At 65.1% G+C, this 18,214-nt stretch overlaps 1 protein-coding gene across 4 annotated transcripts in view; it reads right to left on the reverse strand.

Annotated features, from left to right (window-relative positions):
* Positions 1–3,243: 3,243 nt before the first annotated feature.
* Positions 3,244–18,214, reverse strand: part of TSNARE1 (t-SNARE domain containing 1) — an 81,090-nt gene continuing 66,119 nt past the window's right edge. For 2 of the 4 annotated variants that reach the window (XM_033842693.2, XM_073794860.1), the window contains 5 exons: positions 12,278–12,350; positions 10,474–10,932; positions 7,609–7,691; positions 5,266–5,352; positions 3,244–4,500 (listed from right to left, as the gene is read on the reverse strand). In XM_033842693.2, coding sequence (XP_033698584.1) covers positions 4,183–4,500; positions 5,266–5,352; positions 7,609–7,691; positions 10,474–10,932; positions 12,278–12,350 — 1,020 coding nt within the window. In that variant the 3' untranslated portion in view covers positions 3,244–4,182. The remainder of the gene's footprint in view (positions 4,501–5,265; positions 5,353–7,608; positions 7,692–10,473; positions 10,933–12,277; positions 12,351–18,214) is intronic. The other 2 variants (XM_073794861.1, XM_073794862.1) reach the window with 2 other exon arrangements.

The raw sequence follows: 18,214 nt of genomic DNA on the forward strand, positions 1-18,214 counted from the left end.
CTGCCCCTCCTCGCGAGCCTCCTTCCCGCTCTGGGGCCGCGGTTTCCGGGAGGCATGGAGCTGCCAGGTGTCAGGTGCCTCCTGTGTCTGCGGGATGGTGGGTGGTCGGGGTGGGGCCTCCTCACACACTGCCTTTCCTCATTCAATTCTCTTCTCCTGGGACCCCGCCCCGACCTGTGCTGAATTGCTGGTATACCCTCCGCACCCCTTCACCCGTCGCCCTTTCCGTTTCCTTAGCTCTCCCTGGCACACGGTCGCTTCCCCAGCTAAACCTCCCAGGTTGCTCCTCTCACATCCGGGCCCAAACGTGTTGCCCGGTCCCCCGCCAAGTCCTTTGTTCTGAAAGTTATCACTGATCTTTTCCTGACTCATTGGGTCCCTTTTGATCATCTCTTATTATTACTCATCTTTGTGCTTTCATCTTATTTTTAAAATATCTCTTAGAAACTATCTTATGTCAGGTATCTGATTAATTCCTTGGGGGTCTGCAGGAGTCAGCAGCGGCTGCCCTGACGAGTGACACAGACTCGGTGGTTCAAACAACAGAAACTCACCCCGACCCCGTCCTGGAGGCCAAAAGTCAGATACCCCGGGGCCTGCAGGTCTCCTCCTCCTGCTGAGGCCGACCTCCCTGGCGTGTGGACAGCCCTCCCCTCCCGTGTCCTCACGCGGCCGTCCCTCTGTGCCCATGCGTCCTGATCTCCTCTTCTTATAAGGACACGAGTCACGTTGAATCCGAGGTCACCCCAGAGACCTCGCCTTACCTCAATCACCTCTGAAGGCCCCGACTCCAAACACAGTCACCCGCTCAGGTCCTGGGGTGAGGACTTCAACATCTGAACTTTAGGGGGACAGAATTTAGCCTGCATCGGGCCCAAAGCTGTGGTCTTGTTATTTCTGCAACTGCCGGCCCTCCCTCCTCCTCTGCACCCCGAGGCTGCCCACTGCGGACTAAGTGACCTCTGCCTGTGGGTTCACGTGGCTCTTCTGAGGGTCCCCCAAAGGCCTACGAGACTCTCCCCGAAAGGACCGTCTGCCAGCATCTCGGTTGCCTCCCGTCCAGCGCTTTTGCCTGGGGTGGCCAGGGGCTGGCGGTGCGGGGACAAGTTGGGTTATTTTGCTTCCCCCTGCAAGCCCTCAAAGTGTTTACAGTCCTGGTTTTTTCCACGTGAAGCTGTCTCCTAGCAGGGGAGCCGCATGGGCTGCTGAACCCGCAGTGTACCACGAGGGATCTGCCCAACTCCTTGCCTGCGGCTCCCCCAGGCCGGGGACCTGGCCTTACTCACTTGGGGTCACATGGACGGGCTCACGCACTTGGTAAAGCAGCACGCCGAAGGGACCGGGCATGAACTGGAAATCCTGAAACCGGGCTCCAAGAGGCCCCCAGCTCTCTCCATGACTCCGGCCATCACCCCTGTGCCCCCAAGGCCACCTGGCCTCAGATTTGCCACGGTGACCTGGGGTCTCTTCAGGATCTGAGGAAAGCTGTCCTGGCCGCCCTCCAGCCTGTCTCACTGGAACACAGAAGTCTTGCAGTCAACCAGAGCAAGACACAGAAACATGGTCTGCCATGGTGGCTGACGCCTTCTAGACGCCCCGCGTCAGAACCCTTCGGTCTTCATACCTATGGGCTGCTCTGTGCGCAGGACACTGCTGCCCTTCCCCCTCTCCTTAAACCCCCCCGGGCACCTGTCACCCAGCCTCCACGGGGTCTCCTCCTCTCCCTGCCGCCCTGTCCCCGGGCTCCCACACGGGGTCCTCAGAGTCCCCCTGGCCCCCGGGCCCCGCACAGGACAGCAACGCTGCCCGCCCTCACCACCCTCCCGGTGGCCCTCCTCTCCCCCATCTCCCTGTCCAGGCCCGCCATCTGCCTGGTCACCCGGCCCAGAGTCTGGGCAGAAGGCACAGAAGGTGCTGGAACCCCCCCGGGAGGGTCAGATGTCTCCCCGCTGCCTCACCTCACATGCTCCTCCCTCAAAGCTCTGCTTCTGACCAGCTCCTGTCTAAGCCAAGACCCAGCCTCCTCCTTAACGGATCTTCAGGCCACCCTGACCCCGGATCCTTGCTTCCCCTTCCTGCAGGAACACCCCTGCACTCGAGGCCAGGCAGGGCCCCCGTCCCCCTGCCTGCCACCCAGGCTCCCTCGTGCACCCGCAGACCGATGGCCCGACAGGCAGGCACCCCATCCCAGTCGTGCCCTGCCTGGCCCTTGGACGCAGTCAGACCTCTACTCAGCCTGGGCTGCTGTGTCCTCAGCACTCAGTGCAGGGCCCAGAGCAGGTGTCCAATAGGGATTATGGGACTGGCCAGGGTCAGAGTTCAGCATGGGACCAGGGTCAGAGTTCAGCACGGAACCAGGGTCAGAGTCCAGCACGGGACCAGGGTCAGGGCTCAGCATGTGACCAGGATCAGGGCTCCGAGTGTGACCAGGGTCAGGGCTAGGTTGGGATCCAAGTAGGTGTTGACCAGGGTTAGTGGGTAACCTTGGAGAGCAGTGTTCATTGCCTGTAGAGAGGTGTGTGTCCACCGCAGTGGGCATCTTAGTGGACAAGCAGGGTCCGTGCCTTTCACCTGGAATGAAGCCCAAGGAAGACGCCACACATGGCACTGAAATGCACTCTGGCTTTGTAGGGCTGAAGGAAAGGCCGCCGTGGAGAACACATGGTGTCCTCTAGACCGCAGGGGAAGAGGAGGCTGGAAGGGCGCTGGCCACACTGCAGAGGGCTGGATGGGCAGCTAAGGAGTTGGGGCTCTCTTTTGTGGACAAGAGTTGCTGACATGCTGCTGGCCCCATGGTAAACAGAGAAACCAGGAAAAGTCCCTCCCACTGTGTGTGTTCCACCCTGGTCTCTGCTCCCCTCAGTGCCAGGCTGCCTGGGAGCCCTGGGACCAGCACGCTGTCCAGTTCACGCCAGGACCTCAGCCTCTCGCTTCCGGAAAAGGCTTTCATCACGAGTCTGGAGAAGGAGGCCAAGGGGAAGCTGGAGGTGGCACAGCCCCAGGGCCACGAGGACCCCAACAGCCACCCGAACTGTGCGCTGAGCCCCTGTGCCCTGCCTGGCAGGGCCAGGAGCTGGGGCCAGCCCCGAGGGACCCCACAGGGCCAGGAGTCACAGGTGAGGCGGATCTGACACCGGCGGGGGGCATCAGGGCTGCCTGCCGGCCAAGGGCAGAGGCAGAGCCCAGGCGCAGACAGACGGGCTCCATCTCACTTCCTGTCAGCATCACCCTCCTTATCATCACTGCCTTTTTTGTTGTTATTTTATGCTTATATGAGAAAAATATCTTTTTCCAAGAAAAGTCGACAGGTATAAAATGGCATCCCACCCCATCCAGTACCAACGAACATATGTGCACATACGTATATACACCCCACACCGCAGGCATAAAATTGAGAGAAATAACCGCAGGCCCACAGGGCGTGGTGCCCTCGGGGCAGAATCAAGAGGTTGCAGCGGTCCAGCCCCCCTCAGTCCGTACGCCCACGGAGCAGGCGGGCTTCCAGGAGTCACTCCAGGGCACACGCCGGGGGCTTTCTGGGTGCCCAGCAGAGCCACACTCCAGGGCCCACACCCGAGGCAGTGGTTTGGGGGAGCTGCGCTCTGCGTGCTTCTTCCCGCAGCTCCGCTCACCCACTGCCCGCCGAGAGGCGCCCCGTTCTGCACTCCACAGCACTCGCCCCGACGGTCGGAGCACGGGATGGGAGCGGAGGGAGCTCGGTCCACCCACCGGCGTCACCCGAGTAGACCTCAACCCAGCCCTCCGTTCGCGTCACAGGCCCACGGACAATGGCAGGACGGAAGGGGCAACCACAGGCCAAGTCCCGCATCCTCTCTGGCTCTATCGAGGCCCCATCTCTGCCCCTCAGAGGGGCAGGACCGGAGTCCCTGCTCTGCACGCGGCCCACGGGGTCCAGACCCTAGATCTCCTCCTCCACCTTCAGGATCATCCCTGAGAAGACCTCCTGGCCTGTGTGGCTGCCCTGGGGGCTGCCCTGGGAGCCTCCAGCTGGCCTGCAGGCTGCTCCGCCCCCAGGGCAGCCAGCTGGGACTGCGGGCGAGGCGCCCCGGGGCGGGAGGGCCTCCACCAGCCTCTCCAGGGTCCGGTTGAGGGCCTCGACGCCGTCGGCCAGCCGCTGGCTCTGCTCGGCCAGCCGCTGCAGCAGCAGGTTCTGCTGGGCCATCAGCGCACTCTGCTGCTGGGACCAGGAGCTGAGCAGGGCGCCCTGCTGCCGCTGCGAGTCCAGCAGCCGCCGTTCCACGTCCGAGGCCTCAGGCCCTGTGGGCTTCCCGGGGGGCTGGGGTGCTGCCGAGGAGGGCGGCGAGGGCCGGGAGGCCCCGGGGAATGTGGCCGCGGGGGGTGCCGAGGCCGGGGAGGCGGGCGGGGAGGGGGACGCAGGGAAGGCTCCTCGGGGGTCCAGGGGGTCGGCTTCAGGCAGGCTCGGCCCATCCAGCGTCCGCAGGGGTAGCCACAGGCAGCCGGGGGCCTCGTCCTCGTCGGCTGGCAGAGGGAGACAGGAAACGTGAGCCTTCGCCAGCCAGGACCGGGGCAATGCCAGGGAGCTCCACCTGCACGAGGCCCTCTGCCCACGCAGCTATTTAGGTCTCGCGGGGCCCCTCTGCAGTGGGCAGCAGCGCCCTCGCTAGGACACCAAGACTCAGAGGGCGAAAGACGTCCTCCAGTAACGTCAAGGTAAAACTTCAACCGGGCAGTTCCAAAGCCAAGGTGCCACCACCATGCTGCCATCTGTCTGTCCATCCACCCACCCACCCAAGCTGGCCATTATCTACCCCCCCTCCTGTCTGCCCATCTGTCTACCTACACATATGCACCCACTCATCCATCCCCTCATCTATCCGCCCATCTGCTTGCTCATCAAGCACCCATCCGTCCCTCCATCTGTCCACCTCCTTCCTTCCTTTCATCCTTCTTCCTTACATCCATCCATCCATCCACTTGTTCATCTCTCAGCCATCCATCCTCAAAGCACCCGTCCATCATCCATCATCCGTCCATCCACTATCCATCCTTCCATCCATCATCCATCCATCAACTACCCATCCTTGATCCGTCTATCCATCCACCCACACCTCCATCCATCCACCCACTTGTGTATACACCCTTCCAATCCTTCAGTCCCTCCATCCCTCCATCCATCTACCCATCCACCCATCTACCATGCGGACATCCCATAAACATGAGCAGCTGCATATAAAGGCAGAGCTACCCCAGGGTCGCAGGAAAAGCCAAGACCTGGAATCCTACCAACTGGGCTCCAGAATCAGCTCTTCCTCTTGACAGCCGTGTGACCTTGGGAAAACCCTTCTGTCCTCTGGGTCTCAAATCCCTAGTCTGCAAACGAGAGGCCCAGCTGAAGGCTAACCTTCCAGGTGGCTGGGTGTGGAGGGTGAGTCAACCGCGGTCCCAGGGAAAAGCCCTGGGCCTGAGCCCCAGGTTGTGGTGTCCTGCCTTGCTGACACCTGCCGACACGCTGCGTGGCAGTGGGCAAGAGCATGAGGAATTACTGCGGGGGGGTGACTCCGGGCTGTCCCTCCTGGATCTGAGCCCCTCTCACCTCACCTATGGCACAGGGGGTCCTGCTTTGCAATGGAAAAGGGGCGACGACAGCACCACCGCAGAGGCCTGGGCGCACACGCTCCCTGGCGCCAGGGGGATTCTGAGCCTGGTGTGTCCGCGGGCACAGTGACCGCCCGTCCGCCTCCTGCTCTTCCTTTTCCTCCTCCTCCTCACTGTCACTTCCTCCTTCTGGGCTCCAGGCATCTGCGGTCCGGGCACTTGCTGACCCTTCCGAGCCCAGAGGCTCACGGGCGGAGCCACCCTGCCGGCGTGCTGCTTCCCTCCCGCGAGGAGGCTTCCTGGGGCTGAGGGCCCGCAGCAGGCACTGGCCCGCTCGGAGAGTTCCCGTTGGAGAGGCTGGGCCCCGGGCTTCCGACAAGTCCGCCTTGCTTGTCAATTGCAGTCTGCACCTTCTATTCTGGGAGGCCCTGGAAGGACCCAGCCAGGTGGAGAGGTCCGGGTGCAGGTCTGGCTGCCCTCGGCATGCTGAAAGGTTGGGGCCCGTGGCTGGGGCAGAGAGCCCCGAGTTGGCACCAGCAGACACGACCTCCAGCCCTGCCTCCGCCCCGTCCTGCAGATACATGCCGTCGCCCCCCCCTTGGCGTGGTGTTCTCCAGCTGTCACGTGTGGCCTGCGCGTGTCGCCCTGACTTAGGCGTCTAGTGGCCACTGACAGAAAAGGGGAGGCCAGCAGTGGGGCCAGCCTCCACCCCACGACGCACTCTCGTGGAGTCCAGCAGCCTCCCGTCCCGCGTGCGCTCTGCCCACTGGGCTCCCTGAGGGACGGGAAGCCTGGGAAGGGAGCGCAGCTGCTAGGAGGGGCGGCTCTTTCCCACGCTTCGCCCCACCCACAGCCCTGCCTGGTCCAGACCGTCACCCTGTGCCCTCTCCTCCCCGCTAAGGCAACTGGAGTCCCTTGCCCAGCACAGCCCTGACTTCCCAAAGCCCCCAGGGAACAGGACGTCATCCATCATCTCTCCCCGGCCCCCTCCCTGCTCCCGCCGGCACGGCCCCCACGCAGCTGTCCGCACCCCGGCCTGGGGCGTCCCGAGCTCGCCCGGGCAGCCCCTTCCTTGGCCTCTGTCCCCTCTGCCAGGACAACTCCTGCTCAGCGCTACCCCAGGAAGCCCTCCCTGCCTCGGCTGGCCCAGGGCCCTCGCGTCATTGGACTGGACTGTCCACCCCGCCCTCCCCTAGGACGCACGCTCCAGGAGAGATGTGCTCTGTGGGCTCCACCCCTGCGAGTCGGGGTGCAGCACGGAGCGGAGGGCCAGTGAGTGACAGCGAGCAAGCAGAGGGCGGCTGCGGGCCCCCCCTCCCTGCTGGACCCAGGTCCAAGCCTGCCTGGCCCAGTCAGGGGCTCACGCGGTGGCTGCAGGTCAGCACGGCAGCCCGGCATTGGTCCCCAAGGCTACCCTAAGCCCATCTCAAGCAAATCAGGGTCAGATATTTGTCCTCACTCCCTCTGAGCCGGCCAACTCGTCCCAAGCAGAGAGGGCCCCACCAGCTCCAGCCGGGGGCCAGGCCAGGGGCAGACACAGCCACACCCGGCCCAGCGGCCGGAAGGCCAGGCGGCCCTCTCCGTGGTCCGCGCCCTCCAGGAAGGCAGCAGACACCGACAGACCCATCCTGCCCTTCTGAGAATAAGGGAGAAGCCGCAGAGCTTCCTGCAGGGGCAGCTGGGATGCCGCACACCCTGGGAACAGGGAGACACAGCAACGTCGGCACCCACTGCAGCGAGACCCAGCTGGTGGGCACTGCTCCTGGCCGCCCCTCACCCCTGCCCTCTCACTTCACTGCTGAGCGGTGGGCAGAAGCCCCGGCCGCGCTCTCGGCGGCGCGGTTGGGGGAGGGGGTGGTGCAGACTAGGGGGAGGCGGGACCTCCCACCCTGGGCATGCGGCCCGCAACCCCTTCCTCTCCCCTCCCCCATAGCAGCCCGCCTGGGCGCAGAGAAGACCCTGCGGGCCTGCCCCTCCCGGACGCGGGCAGGGGCCGGAGGGGCGGCGGGCTGTCCCCTCACACTGACTTACTTGGTGCCGGCTGGCTCCGGCCAGGAGCTCGCTGGCCGCCTCTGCGTGCGAGGACGCAGCCTCAAGGCCGGCTTCAATACTATCTGCAAATCAAGACAACAGAAGCAATTATAGAGTGGAGACCCTGAGGTCGCCCAGGGCCATGCGGACGGGGCGTGGACGGCATCTGCCCCCCGGTGATCACTCCAGGCACAAGCGGGGAGTCCAGCCTCCAGAGAACAGAGGCTGCAGCGAGGGGGCACCGGTCGGCCCCCTGGCGTGGGCGCTGGCCGGCCTGAGCTGTCCGGACAGAGAGCCCAGGAGTGCCTGTCCCCTGGAGCCACGGCAGCCCACTCGGGAAAGAGTGAGGCCCGGCTCTGCAATGACTGCACGCTCACAGTCACCGTGAAGACGGCGAGACGGCCTGGGAACACCCTCCTCCGCACTCGGCCCTGGACGTCAGCAAGTGCACTAAGCGGCCGGTCCTGACAACACTGAGGGGCTGAGTGCGGACCAGGACTTCAGGCAGGGGCCGGCTGGGCGCGTCCACGCAGCCCCCCAGAGGTGCCAGCCCCACAGCACACCTGAGCCGCCCTGACGAGGCCCGGGGCCGCCCTTGCACGCCAGGAGACTCCCCTCCGCGACGCCCTTGGTAAAAAGGCAGCATCACAGAAAACAGGGGCCAGATCCATCCTTGCCCCGCTGTGGCTGCACAGCCCAGCTGGAGGGCACGCAGGGCAGGGGTGAGTCAGGACCGCGGTGCTTGACCCCAGCAGGAACCGGGTTTGCACCCAGCTGAGGACCAGGGCGATTCTCTATGCTGTTTTCTCTCCTCCCAAAGGGAAGGACCGCCCAGACGATCAGGGAGTGGGCACGGCCATGGGCACAGCCCTCAGCAGGGACCAGGCGCAGAGGTGCATCAAGTACATTCTTGTAGGAAAACAGGACAAGCCTCCAAATCCATGCATTTTGGTGAGTACTCCAGAGGCGGAAACGGCTAAACGCCCACGTCTCCCTGGAGAGCTGCGCTCCCGGGCGCCACCCAGGCCCAGGCAGGGACCGTTCCCATAAACGCAGGTGCCGCCCAGGCACCAAGTCCCCTGGGCCCCGGGCTGAGCAGGGGGCGTCTTCCCTGCCTGTGGTGCCCTCCCTGAAGCCTGAGTCCGGCCGCTCCATGGGGAGCCCCATCAGGAGGGGCACAGGCAGGGCCACAGGCCCCCGGGCTCCCCCCCAGTCCCCGCGGCAGGTGCTCGGCGGGGGCTGCCCTGGAGGCCTCTGCTCTGGGGGTCTCCGGGGCACCCAGACTCTGGGTCAGGCCCCCCGGGACCAAAGAGAAGCCCCTCAGCACCACTCCCCCAAACATGGACAGAGCCACAGGCACGCCGGGGGCGGGTGGCCTGCACTCTGCCAGCCAGCCGTCCGCAGCCCTGCAGCCGGACCCTGCCCAAGCCCCAGGCCAGAACTGACCCAGAGGCAGGAGCCAGCGGGGCTGGGCCTCGAGCCACCCCCAAACCAGGCGTGGCAGCCACTCCCCTGCTTGGTCTCAGCCACCGGAGCGGAGAGTGGGTGTCCTGCCCCTACCCCTCTCTCTCACTCATTCAGCAAACCTCTCTGAGTCAGCACTGTGCCAGCCGATGCCAAGAGGAGCTCGCTGCCAGCGTACCGTCCCGACGGAGGAGAGCCGGGAGCCACGGGGCCCGGGAGAGGGGCCGCCGGCCCACCAGAGCAGGCAGGGGCGTCTGCGCCAGGCTGGGCCTCGTGACCGAGGAGCGTGCCGAGCGCCGCACCCGGGGGCCACCAGGAGAAACACAGCCACCAAGCTCCTGCCTTGATCCGGGGCTGGGAACTCGCGGGACGGGTCTCAACACCCAGGGCCACACCCGTGCCACCTGCTGCCAGCCCCCCTCGGCCCTTAGAGTGTGCCCACCCTGCAGCACCCCAAAACCAGGTCTGGCTCTGCCTGTGGGGGAGCAGGTGGCCTCCCGAACTAGGCCCCTCCCCACGGTCCAGCCCAGGGCACGGCCGTGTCCTGGGTCTGCGTGCATCTCTGATCCGCCCAGCCCTGCTTGGTGCAGACCCCCACTAGAAGGTCTGCTGGGGCCTCTGCTGGGGGCGTCTGTGGCCCCTGCTCGTCCCCACGAGGCTGAATCCTGCCGCCCACTCTGCAGCCCTCAGGAGGGAGCTGGTCCTGCTTCTGCCATCGTCTCCAAAGTCCTTCCAGCAGCTCCCCAGGAAGGGGTGAGGCAAGGGTCCGGTGGGGCTCAGCTTGGAGCTGTGGGTGGAGCCATTACGCGCAGACAGAAGGCAGCCCGGCGAAGGGCACCCCTGACGGACACTGAGAGGCGCCTCGAGGAGGAGGAGGAAAACGGGTGCGGGGAGGAGATGCTGAGGCGCCCCGGAGGGCCCGGCCCGCCCTCCACACCAGGCTCAGAAACTTCTGCAAAGCTGGCCTCGGCGGTGGGCCCTGGGAGGCTGCGAGCCCCAGACACTGCCCTGGCCTGTTCTGGGGGCTGAGTGACCCAGGGAGAAGGGACCCCACTCCGAGAGCCCAAGAGGGCGTCAGGAGGTGAGCTCACCTGCCCTGCCTGCACCACGCCCAAGACAGGGCACGGCAGGGGCAGGGAGGTGAGCTGAGCCGGGCCAGTGATGGAGGAAACGGTGCCGGCCTCCCACGAGCACCCGAGCGATTCACTTTCCGAGGTCTCGGAGGCCCCGCGGAGGCCCTGTCATGTGGGGCGACCCCAGATGGACCTGGCTCTGAGCCTCAGCTCCTTCACGCCCAGGACTGGCCTGGAGCCTCGGTCTCCCCAGCAGACGCACAGGGGCCTCAGCTCTCCCCGTGGTTCTTGCTCGAAGCTCCGTGCAGGCTGTTGAGGGTCCACTTACTCGGCAGGGCCTCGGCGGGCTGGCCCTCGCCGGCGGGGCCGGGGGCCGTGAAGGTCTCAGCCACCATGCGCTCGACGGGCGTGAGGACGGGGCCGGGGGCCCGGGGGCGCTCGGCCAGCTTCCTGCGCACCACCCCTCGCAGGTCCCGCCACTTGTGCTTGACGTCGCCCAGGTCGCGGCGGCAGTAGCCCAGCGCGTTCACCGCCTGCAGGATGCGGCTCCACACGCGGTGCTTCCGGGCGGGTGGGCCCCGCAGAGCCCCGAACAGCAGCGGGTAGTGGCGCGTCACCCTCTGCACCAGCACCTCGGTCTCCTGCGGGCTGAAGTTGGGCTTCCGCGTCTTGGTGCGTGAGTGGGAGCCCGGCCGCAGGGGCGCACAGCCCGGCCCGGGCAGCAGGGCCACCACGGCCGGCTCGGGGCTGGAGCTGCGCCGGCACACGGCCTTGCCGCTGCTGGACCCTGGAAAGGCACCAGAGGCTCAGGGCGGGCGGAGGCCAACAGGCGCCTGGCAGCAGATGGGACGGGCCGTGGAGAGCAGAGCCCCCGACCCCGGCTCGTGGCCCCGGGTCTCCACTGCACCCCTTAGTGGGGACGGTGGCCCCAGACCGACAACCGTCATCGCAGGGACACCCATAACAGCACGCAGCACGCAGCGGGGGCCCGTCTGGGCCCAGGTACCCATCCCCTCTGCCGGGCCCCAACCAGGGTCACAGCAGGTGAGTCCTCGCCACCTCCCCGCCCGGGACACAGCCCCTCCCGATCAGTGATGGGGCTCAGTGACCATCCGGGTGACACCTGGGTGTCCATCTGGAGCGTAAAAGCCTCCTGCACACCCAGACGAGGCGGCAGCCAGAGCGAGGTGAGGGAGGACGTGGAGACAGACGGGGCCCTGGGGAGACGGGCGGCCCCGCCAGAGCAGGGTCCTGCGGGAACCCAGGCTCTGCAGCTGAGCGAGGGGCCTGAGGCGGCGCAGCCCGACTCTCTCCAGTCGCTCTGTTCCTGGGGGTGCAGCACACCCCGAGGAAGGCAGCCGGGCCGCCCGCTGGGGAGCAGGGCATGCATGGGCCTCAGCACCTCGCCGGCGCCCAGGCCTGAGAGGCGGGAGGCTACTCAGAGCCAGGGGACCCCAGTGAGGCAACGACTCGGCAGGGGAAAGGGTGAGGGTGGGGGGCAGCCCTGGGCCGTGGCTGGGTGCTGACTGCTGGACGAGTGGCTCGGGGTGCCCCGAGCCGCCTTGCTCTTCCAGGCCAGGGGCTGTGAGTACCCCCTCCCCGACCTCCCCGCTGCCCAGGGCAGCCGGGCACTCAGGGCAGCAGCAGGAAAGCCTTAAGGCCACAGCAGGTGGCAGGCCAGGCTGGGTGGGGCCGAGGCCCTCACGCTGGGGAGACTGGGAAACAGCAGGGACGTCAGCTCCCCCCTCACAGCCCTGTAACCCACCACGTACGTTTCCGGGGAAGCGGCTCCCGGCTGCACACCCCCAGCAGTCTCCGTGGGGGGACCCACTGCAGCCCATCCCCCGCCCAGGACAGCTTGTCCTCCCCCTGGGGAGTCCCTGGCTGGGGAGGAAGGCCCGGGGCGGGGGGGCGGGGGCAGGCAGGCCAGGGCTCTTCCAAGAGCAGAACGGGTGGGCCAGCCTCTTGCGTGAAACTCCTCAGGCCCGGCCTTCCCGAGGGGCTGGGGGCGACCTGAGGAGGTGGGGAGGGAATGCGGCAGACGCCCAGACCTCCAAACCTGCCCGGGCCTTGCCGTCTGCCCGCGCCTGGGGGAACGGGCAGGTGGCTGGGTGGATGGCATGGGTACCCACCGATGGCCTCTCCTTGCTCTGACACCATGGAGGCCAAGTCCTTGATGATCTGGTTCACATCCAACAGGTCACTCTGTGGAAACAAGATGGCAGCCATTAGGTCAAGGGCACGGCCACCAAGAGTGCTAAGTGAGAGGCAAGGACCAGAACAAGCCCAGGGTCACCCCGCAAGTCAGAGACATTGCTGGGATCTGAAACACTGTCTCCTGACCCCGAGGCCAAATCCCATGCTGAGGATCCCAGGGCTGCGCGCTCCCTTGCCGTGTACAGAGGACCCTGGAAGGCTGCAGTCTAGTCTAGTGCAGGGCTGTGGCCCCAGCACTGTCCTGCAGGCCTGACTAAAGGGGGAAGGAGGCTGAGAGCAGAGGGCACAGTCTGCACCTCCCACAGGCTTGTCAGTCCTGCAGGCACCTCACTCCTCATTCCCTCCTGGGGGGGCTCCTTGACAGAGGGTCCACTTTTCCTTCTCTGTACACTCGGCACCTAGCGTGGGCCAGCACACGTGGGTGGGTGGTGGGTGGATGGATGGATGGACGATGGATGGACGGTGGTGGGTGGGTGGATGGACGGTAGCCCCACTGCTGTCTAAAGAATGAGTAACTTTGTGAAGCTAGTGAATGGGGTAAGAAGCAGAACTGAGCCCAGGAAACTCTGGGGTACCTCCCGCCCTGCATGTCACGCTGGCCTCTTGCATCTTCCGTGCCGCCCACCTCTATCCTAACTCCACTTTGCCCAGCAACAGTACCAGTGATGCTGGTGAGGGGTGTGGCCACAGACCACCTGCCTGGGGTGGTGCCAGGGGCACCTCACACACGGCACCTTCACACCTGGCAGCACCTGTGAAGGGAGGTCACAGCACCCACCTGACAATGGAGGTTGCGGGGCCCGGAAAGGTGTGTGCCCTCCCGGGCCTCACAGAAAGGGGGAAGGCTGGGATGGGCACCGATGCCCGCTGACTTGAAGCCCTCTCCCTGCAGGAGACGGCTCCTCCACCGGCCAGCCAGGTGACCCTGCGCAAAGCCACTCACCTCGGAGCCAGGTTCCCCCACCTACCACTGGGCAAATCCAAACCTCCTCCTCCCTCAGTGCCCAGCGCCTGGCCAGGGTAGAGCCAGAGGGAAGGTTCCTTCACGCCCGTGAGACGGCGGGGAGCGTTCACAGCCCGCCCCCGCCCCTGCCCCCGCCACCCTGCAGCTCACGCGGAGCCTGGACTGACTTCCACGAGGCTCATTTCACCCCACTGCAAAATATTACCAGGAGACTCTTCCCCTTTTTAGGAGTGCTCTGGGAGATGAAGCAATTAGCCTGATCTTAAACCAACACGTACTATCAACTGCAATTCCACCACGGGGCTCACACACGGCGGAGGCGGCGGCTCTGCTGGGACGGGGCCCACGGCCGGGAAGGTGGTGGTGAGCGTGGGGCCTCGAGTGGCCTTGGCCTGGGCCCATTTCCGGGATCCGCATCCCCACGGCCCTCCCTGGCTGAGGCCACTGGGGGGGAGGCCAAGCTTAGGCGCCACCCTAAGGTCCAGACCTCAAGGTCACACGCGACAGCGGCGGGCTCAGCCAGGCCTCAGGCAGACAGACACACCTCTTCACACTTCCAGGTTCCCGTCCCAAGGCCACCAGACCACCAACCTTGACCTCGGCCCCTGAGCTTGCCCGGTGGGCCGCGGACAGAAGTCTCTCTCGCACAGGCTGGCCTGGGGGCCCTGAGCCTGACCGTGGGTGCACTTGGACTCGGGGGCTCAGAGGAGCTTTTCTAGGGCACACAGCCTCCCATGCTGTGTGAGGGCACCGCTGGTACCCCCACTTCACAGACGGGGAAATCGTCACCAGAGGTTAAGGGACTTGCCCCGGGACACGCAGCTGGGGAATACCGGCACCCGCGTTCACGCCTGCCCGGCCCCCCTTCCCTGGGTCACCGCCGGGAGCGGGGCAGCCCCGGCAGTCGGGACACCTGATCAGCACCCAGGAGTGGCGGGTGCTCCCAGGGACGTCTGGTGCCACAGCCACTGGCACCGGCAGACTTAACGTGCACACGCTGGACCCCTTCCCGTGGGCACAGGGATGGAGCCTCGCAAGGGAGAGGACAGGGAGGGGGTGGCTGAGCAGGGGCCTGGGAGCGAGCCCACCGCCCCTGGAGCACGAGCAGCCGTGCGTCGCCGCGGCCTGGCCTCGCCTCGGCGGGACACATGGCTGCTGCAGCAGCACTGACCCCGAGAACCCAGGACAGCCCGGGTGGAACACGGGGTCCCCGGTCCGGCTCACATTCTGGGCTTCAGGAGAGGCCCCCACAGAGATGCAGCAGCCAACGCAAGCCCCCAAACGCTGCAAACACGCAGGTGCAGGGGCTGTCGACCAGCTCTGCACACGGCCGTCTCCACCAGGGCCTTGTCTCCTCCCCACGCGACCTTTCTGTAGCGAGCAGCCCTCCGAACACGGTCGGGGCTGTGGCCAAGGACGCCGGCCCGGAGCGGCAATGACCCGGTCCGCTGGCGTGAGCTGAGACGCACCCAGAGCGCCGGGCACACAGGCCAGCAGCACCGAGGAGGCTGAGCCTCACGCAGGCGACCCGCCCGGACTGCGCTCCAAGGGCACCCGCATCTCATCCTCCAGAAACTCATCATCACGGCTGCCTCCTGGGAGGTCTCCACTCGCTGGGGTCTGGGGAGTCGATGTAAACTTTGACACGGACACCCTCCTTCATTCCCAGCCTCCCTCTTTTTAAGACGCCTGAGACTCCGGCCGCTGACCGTCGCCAGCGCTCGGCTGGCGTTGAGGAGCGCCTCCAGCCCCACGTCTTCTGCAGACTGTCCTGGGGCCCTGCTTCGCCCTCAGACCCATGACCCTCCGAGCTGTTCGGCGATGAATAAACCCCTCGCTTGGAAGAGACGCTCAGGCTGGGCTCCTGGCGACGCTCCGTGCTCCAGGGACGGCTTTCTGCAGAGACCCTTCCCCACGTGACGCAGACCTGACTCGCCCAGGACGAGGCTGGGCCCGGACCCCTAATTCCCTCTCTGCCTCACACAAGATGAACCGAACCACTCATCCCGCGACCCGCTGGGGCAGGAGGCGTGCTGGCCAAGTGTCAGCCCAGCTCCTTTCCATGGCCTGCGCCCCCCGCGGATGCCCCAGCCCAGCCCCTCCGGCTCGGCACACTCCCTTGCAGACGAGAAGCCAGTCCCGACTCCCAGGTGTTTGAACGTCATACAGCACAGCGTCCTCCTCGCTCAAGAGCCCCCCACTCCCTGGAACAATCCTTCTGAATAAAGATCTTACCCACTCAAAAAAGAAGGAAGCCGCGTGGGGGGGATAAGAGGAGCGAGGGTGTCCAGGGCCACCCGCTCCAGCGGGTCTCCACCAGCTTGGTGGCCAAGGGAGCGAGGATGGGAGCAGGGGACACTGCCCCAGCACCAGGCTGACCCCCGACCTCGGGCCACCGTGAGGGGCTCAGCAGGGTGCGCCCCCGCCCCCCACCACGCAGAACCAGACGGACCACGGGAAAAGGGTGGCAGGCGAACCTGGGGCCACAGACCCCTCCTGGACTCCCAGGCAGAAGCCTCCTATGTGACCTCAGAGAACGGACCAGACTGGCTCCAAGGGGCTGCTCAGAGCATGGGGACCCCAGGATCCCAGCTCCCAGCCAGATGAGCCTGTGGGCACACAGCCTCCAGCCCCCCCTGCAAGGTCTGGGGCGGGGAGCCCCACGCGCACGTCCCTAGTAATGTGGAGCAGGTGCGACCCTGGCTGCCCGGGGTCTGCGGCCCCCACCCCAGCCCCAGGCCTCTGGCCGGTGGGGGAGTCTGTGGGCTAGCGCCTCCTCCTCGCCCAGGATCACTCACGGCTGCTGGGACGTGCTGGCTGGGGGTAGACCTGATGACGGGCCAGGAGAGGGCGGGGCCCAGGGGAGGGGGCAGCACACAGAGCGGCAGTATCTGGGCACAGGCGACCGGCACGGATGGCTGTCCCTCCGGTCACCGTGCTGGGCACCTGAGCAGGCCTGGGCTCCCGATGGAGGATGCCAAGGGCAAATGAGGGGGCTGTGCCAGAGATCTGGGCCCCACCAGGAGCTGGGGTAGGAGCCGAGCTCCAGGCAGAAGTCCAGGACTCAGTCCCCGGGGTGTGACCTCAAGGCCTGGCTGGTCACAGGGGCCATGCTGGGAGCCCAGAAGCCCCCCAGGGCTGCCCTAGGATGGAGCCCCCGGGGCAGCCCCAGCCACGACGCACGAGGGCGGCACTGGGAGCCATGTGCCCAGGCGTGGGCACCAGAGAGCGGGAGAGACTATAAAGCACCTTAACTTAGTAAATGTTTAAAGCAGGCAATTATTTTCCTGATGGCTTCTAAAACTAGAACTCATTAAAAGCTCTCACGGAATCTTCTCTCTTTTTACTGGCGCTGAGGAATAACAACCTTGCATAGGACATAATAAAACCTCGTGTGTGTGTGTGTGTGTGTGTGTGTGTGTGTGTGTGTGTGTGTGTGTGTGTGTGTGTGTGTGTGTGTGTGTGTGTGTGTGTGTGTGTGTGTGTGTGTGTGTGTGTGTGTGTGTGTGTGTCCTCCACCTTTAAGAGCAAAAGGAAAGAAAATGCCGCTGCACTTTTCTCTATCACGCAATCTCTTCTCGTAATTAGGATCTTGGCAACCATCCACCTACAGAGACGCGGTCCCAGTTCACGGAATAGCCAAACTTTATTTATCGATTTATTCCCATGTTTATAGCTAGATATTGGCCAGATCAACAACCCCCCACCCTCTGGCCGCACAATGCCAGCTACGGGCAGGGTGGCTGAGGCCCCACACGCTCTGCTCAGCCTGGAGGCCCTTCCTGGCCCCTCTCTACCCCAGCCTGCTCCCTCCTCGGCCTGCCAGGTAGCCATGGCAACAGAGCAGCTGGTGAGCACAGAGCTCTGCACCTGGGTCAGGTGACACAGCAGCTCAGGAGGGGAACAGGTAGCGCCAGGCCTCACAGGTGAGATCAGGTGAGCTGGGCTTGGCACAAGGAGCCGGTGAAGACATGGCACACAGGCCGCGGGCAGAGCTGGCTGGGAGGCAACAGGTGAGTCGGCCAGACCCATGCCTGGCAAGCCCGTTCCATGCTGGCAGTGGCTGGGGGCACGTGCCCGTCTCATTCGAACTCCTCCCGACCCCCTGGGGAGACCAGGCACCGCCCTGCCCTCCAGACAGGAGGAGCCCACCTCAACCAGAGTTCAGAGACCGGCCATGGGCAGGCGGAGCTGGGCCTCGTGGGCTGGCTCCTGGGCTCCGCCAACCCCTCGTGGGGCGATCTCAGTGCCCTGCTGCAACCTCCTCATCTGGGGAAGGTGTCAGAGCATCACGGTCGGGATAGCCCCGCTCTCGAGTCAGGCGGCTGGGCTCCGGTCCCGGCTCTGCCACACGCAAGCCGTGCGGCCTGTGGCCCGGCCAGGCGACGACTGCGCCAAGGCTCCACCTCATCTCTGGCCAAGCTGGAGCGCCGCGCTGCTCACGTTCACAGGGCTTTTGTGTGGGCTGACGAGAAGCTGCGTGTAAATAAAGGCAGCAGAGCCCTTTTATTAAAACACAAATCTTCTGCGGAGTCCCAACACGTACAACTTTTCACCCATTCACCTGCCATCCACTCAACCCTGTCCATCTACCCACCCATCCCCCACCCATGCCCCTACCATCCATCTATCTACCCACCCCTCCATCCCCCATCCCCTTGATTGTTCCAGAGAGAGTCACTGAGTGCCCAGACAGTGTCGTGCACCCTCTGGGGCGCCAGGACTAAAACAGACGAAAATCCCTGCCTCCATGGGGCTTACGTTCTCCTGGAAGAAGAGAAATAATAACGAGGTGTATGTTAGACAATGCAGAGGACAACTGAAATTTTAGACAGGCAACATCTAAGTCAAAACCTGAAAATAAAAGGAAACAAGTTGCTGGAGCGTC

Source organism: Tursiops truncatus, chromosome 17, assembly GCF_011762595.2.
Source record: "Tursiops truncatus isolate mTurTru1 chromosome 17, mTurTru1.mat.Y, whole genome shotgun sequence".
NCBI classification, from domain to species: Eukaryota; Metazoa; Chordata; class Mammalia; order Artiodactyla; family Delphinidae; genus Tursiops; species Tursiops truncatus.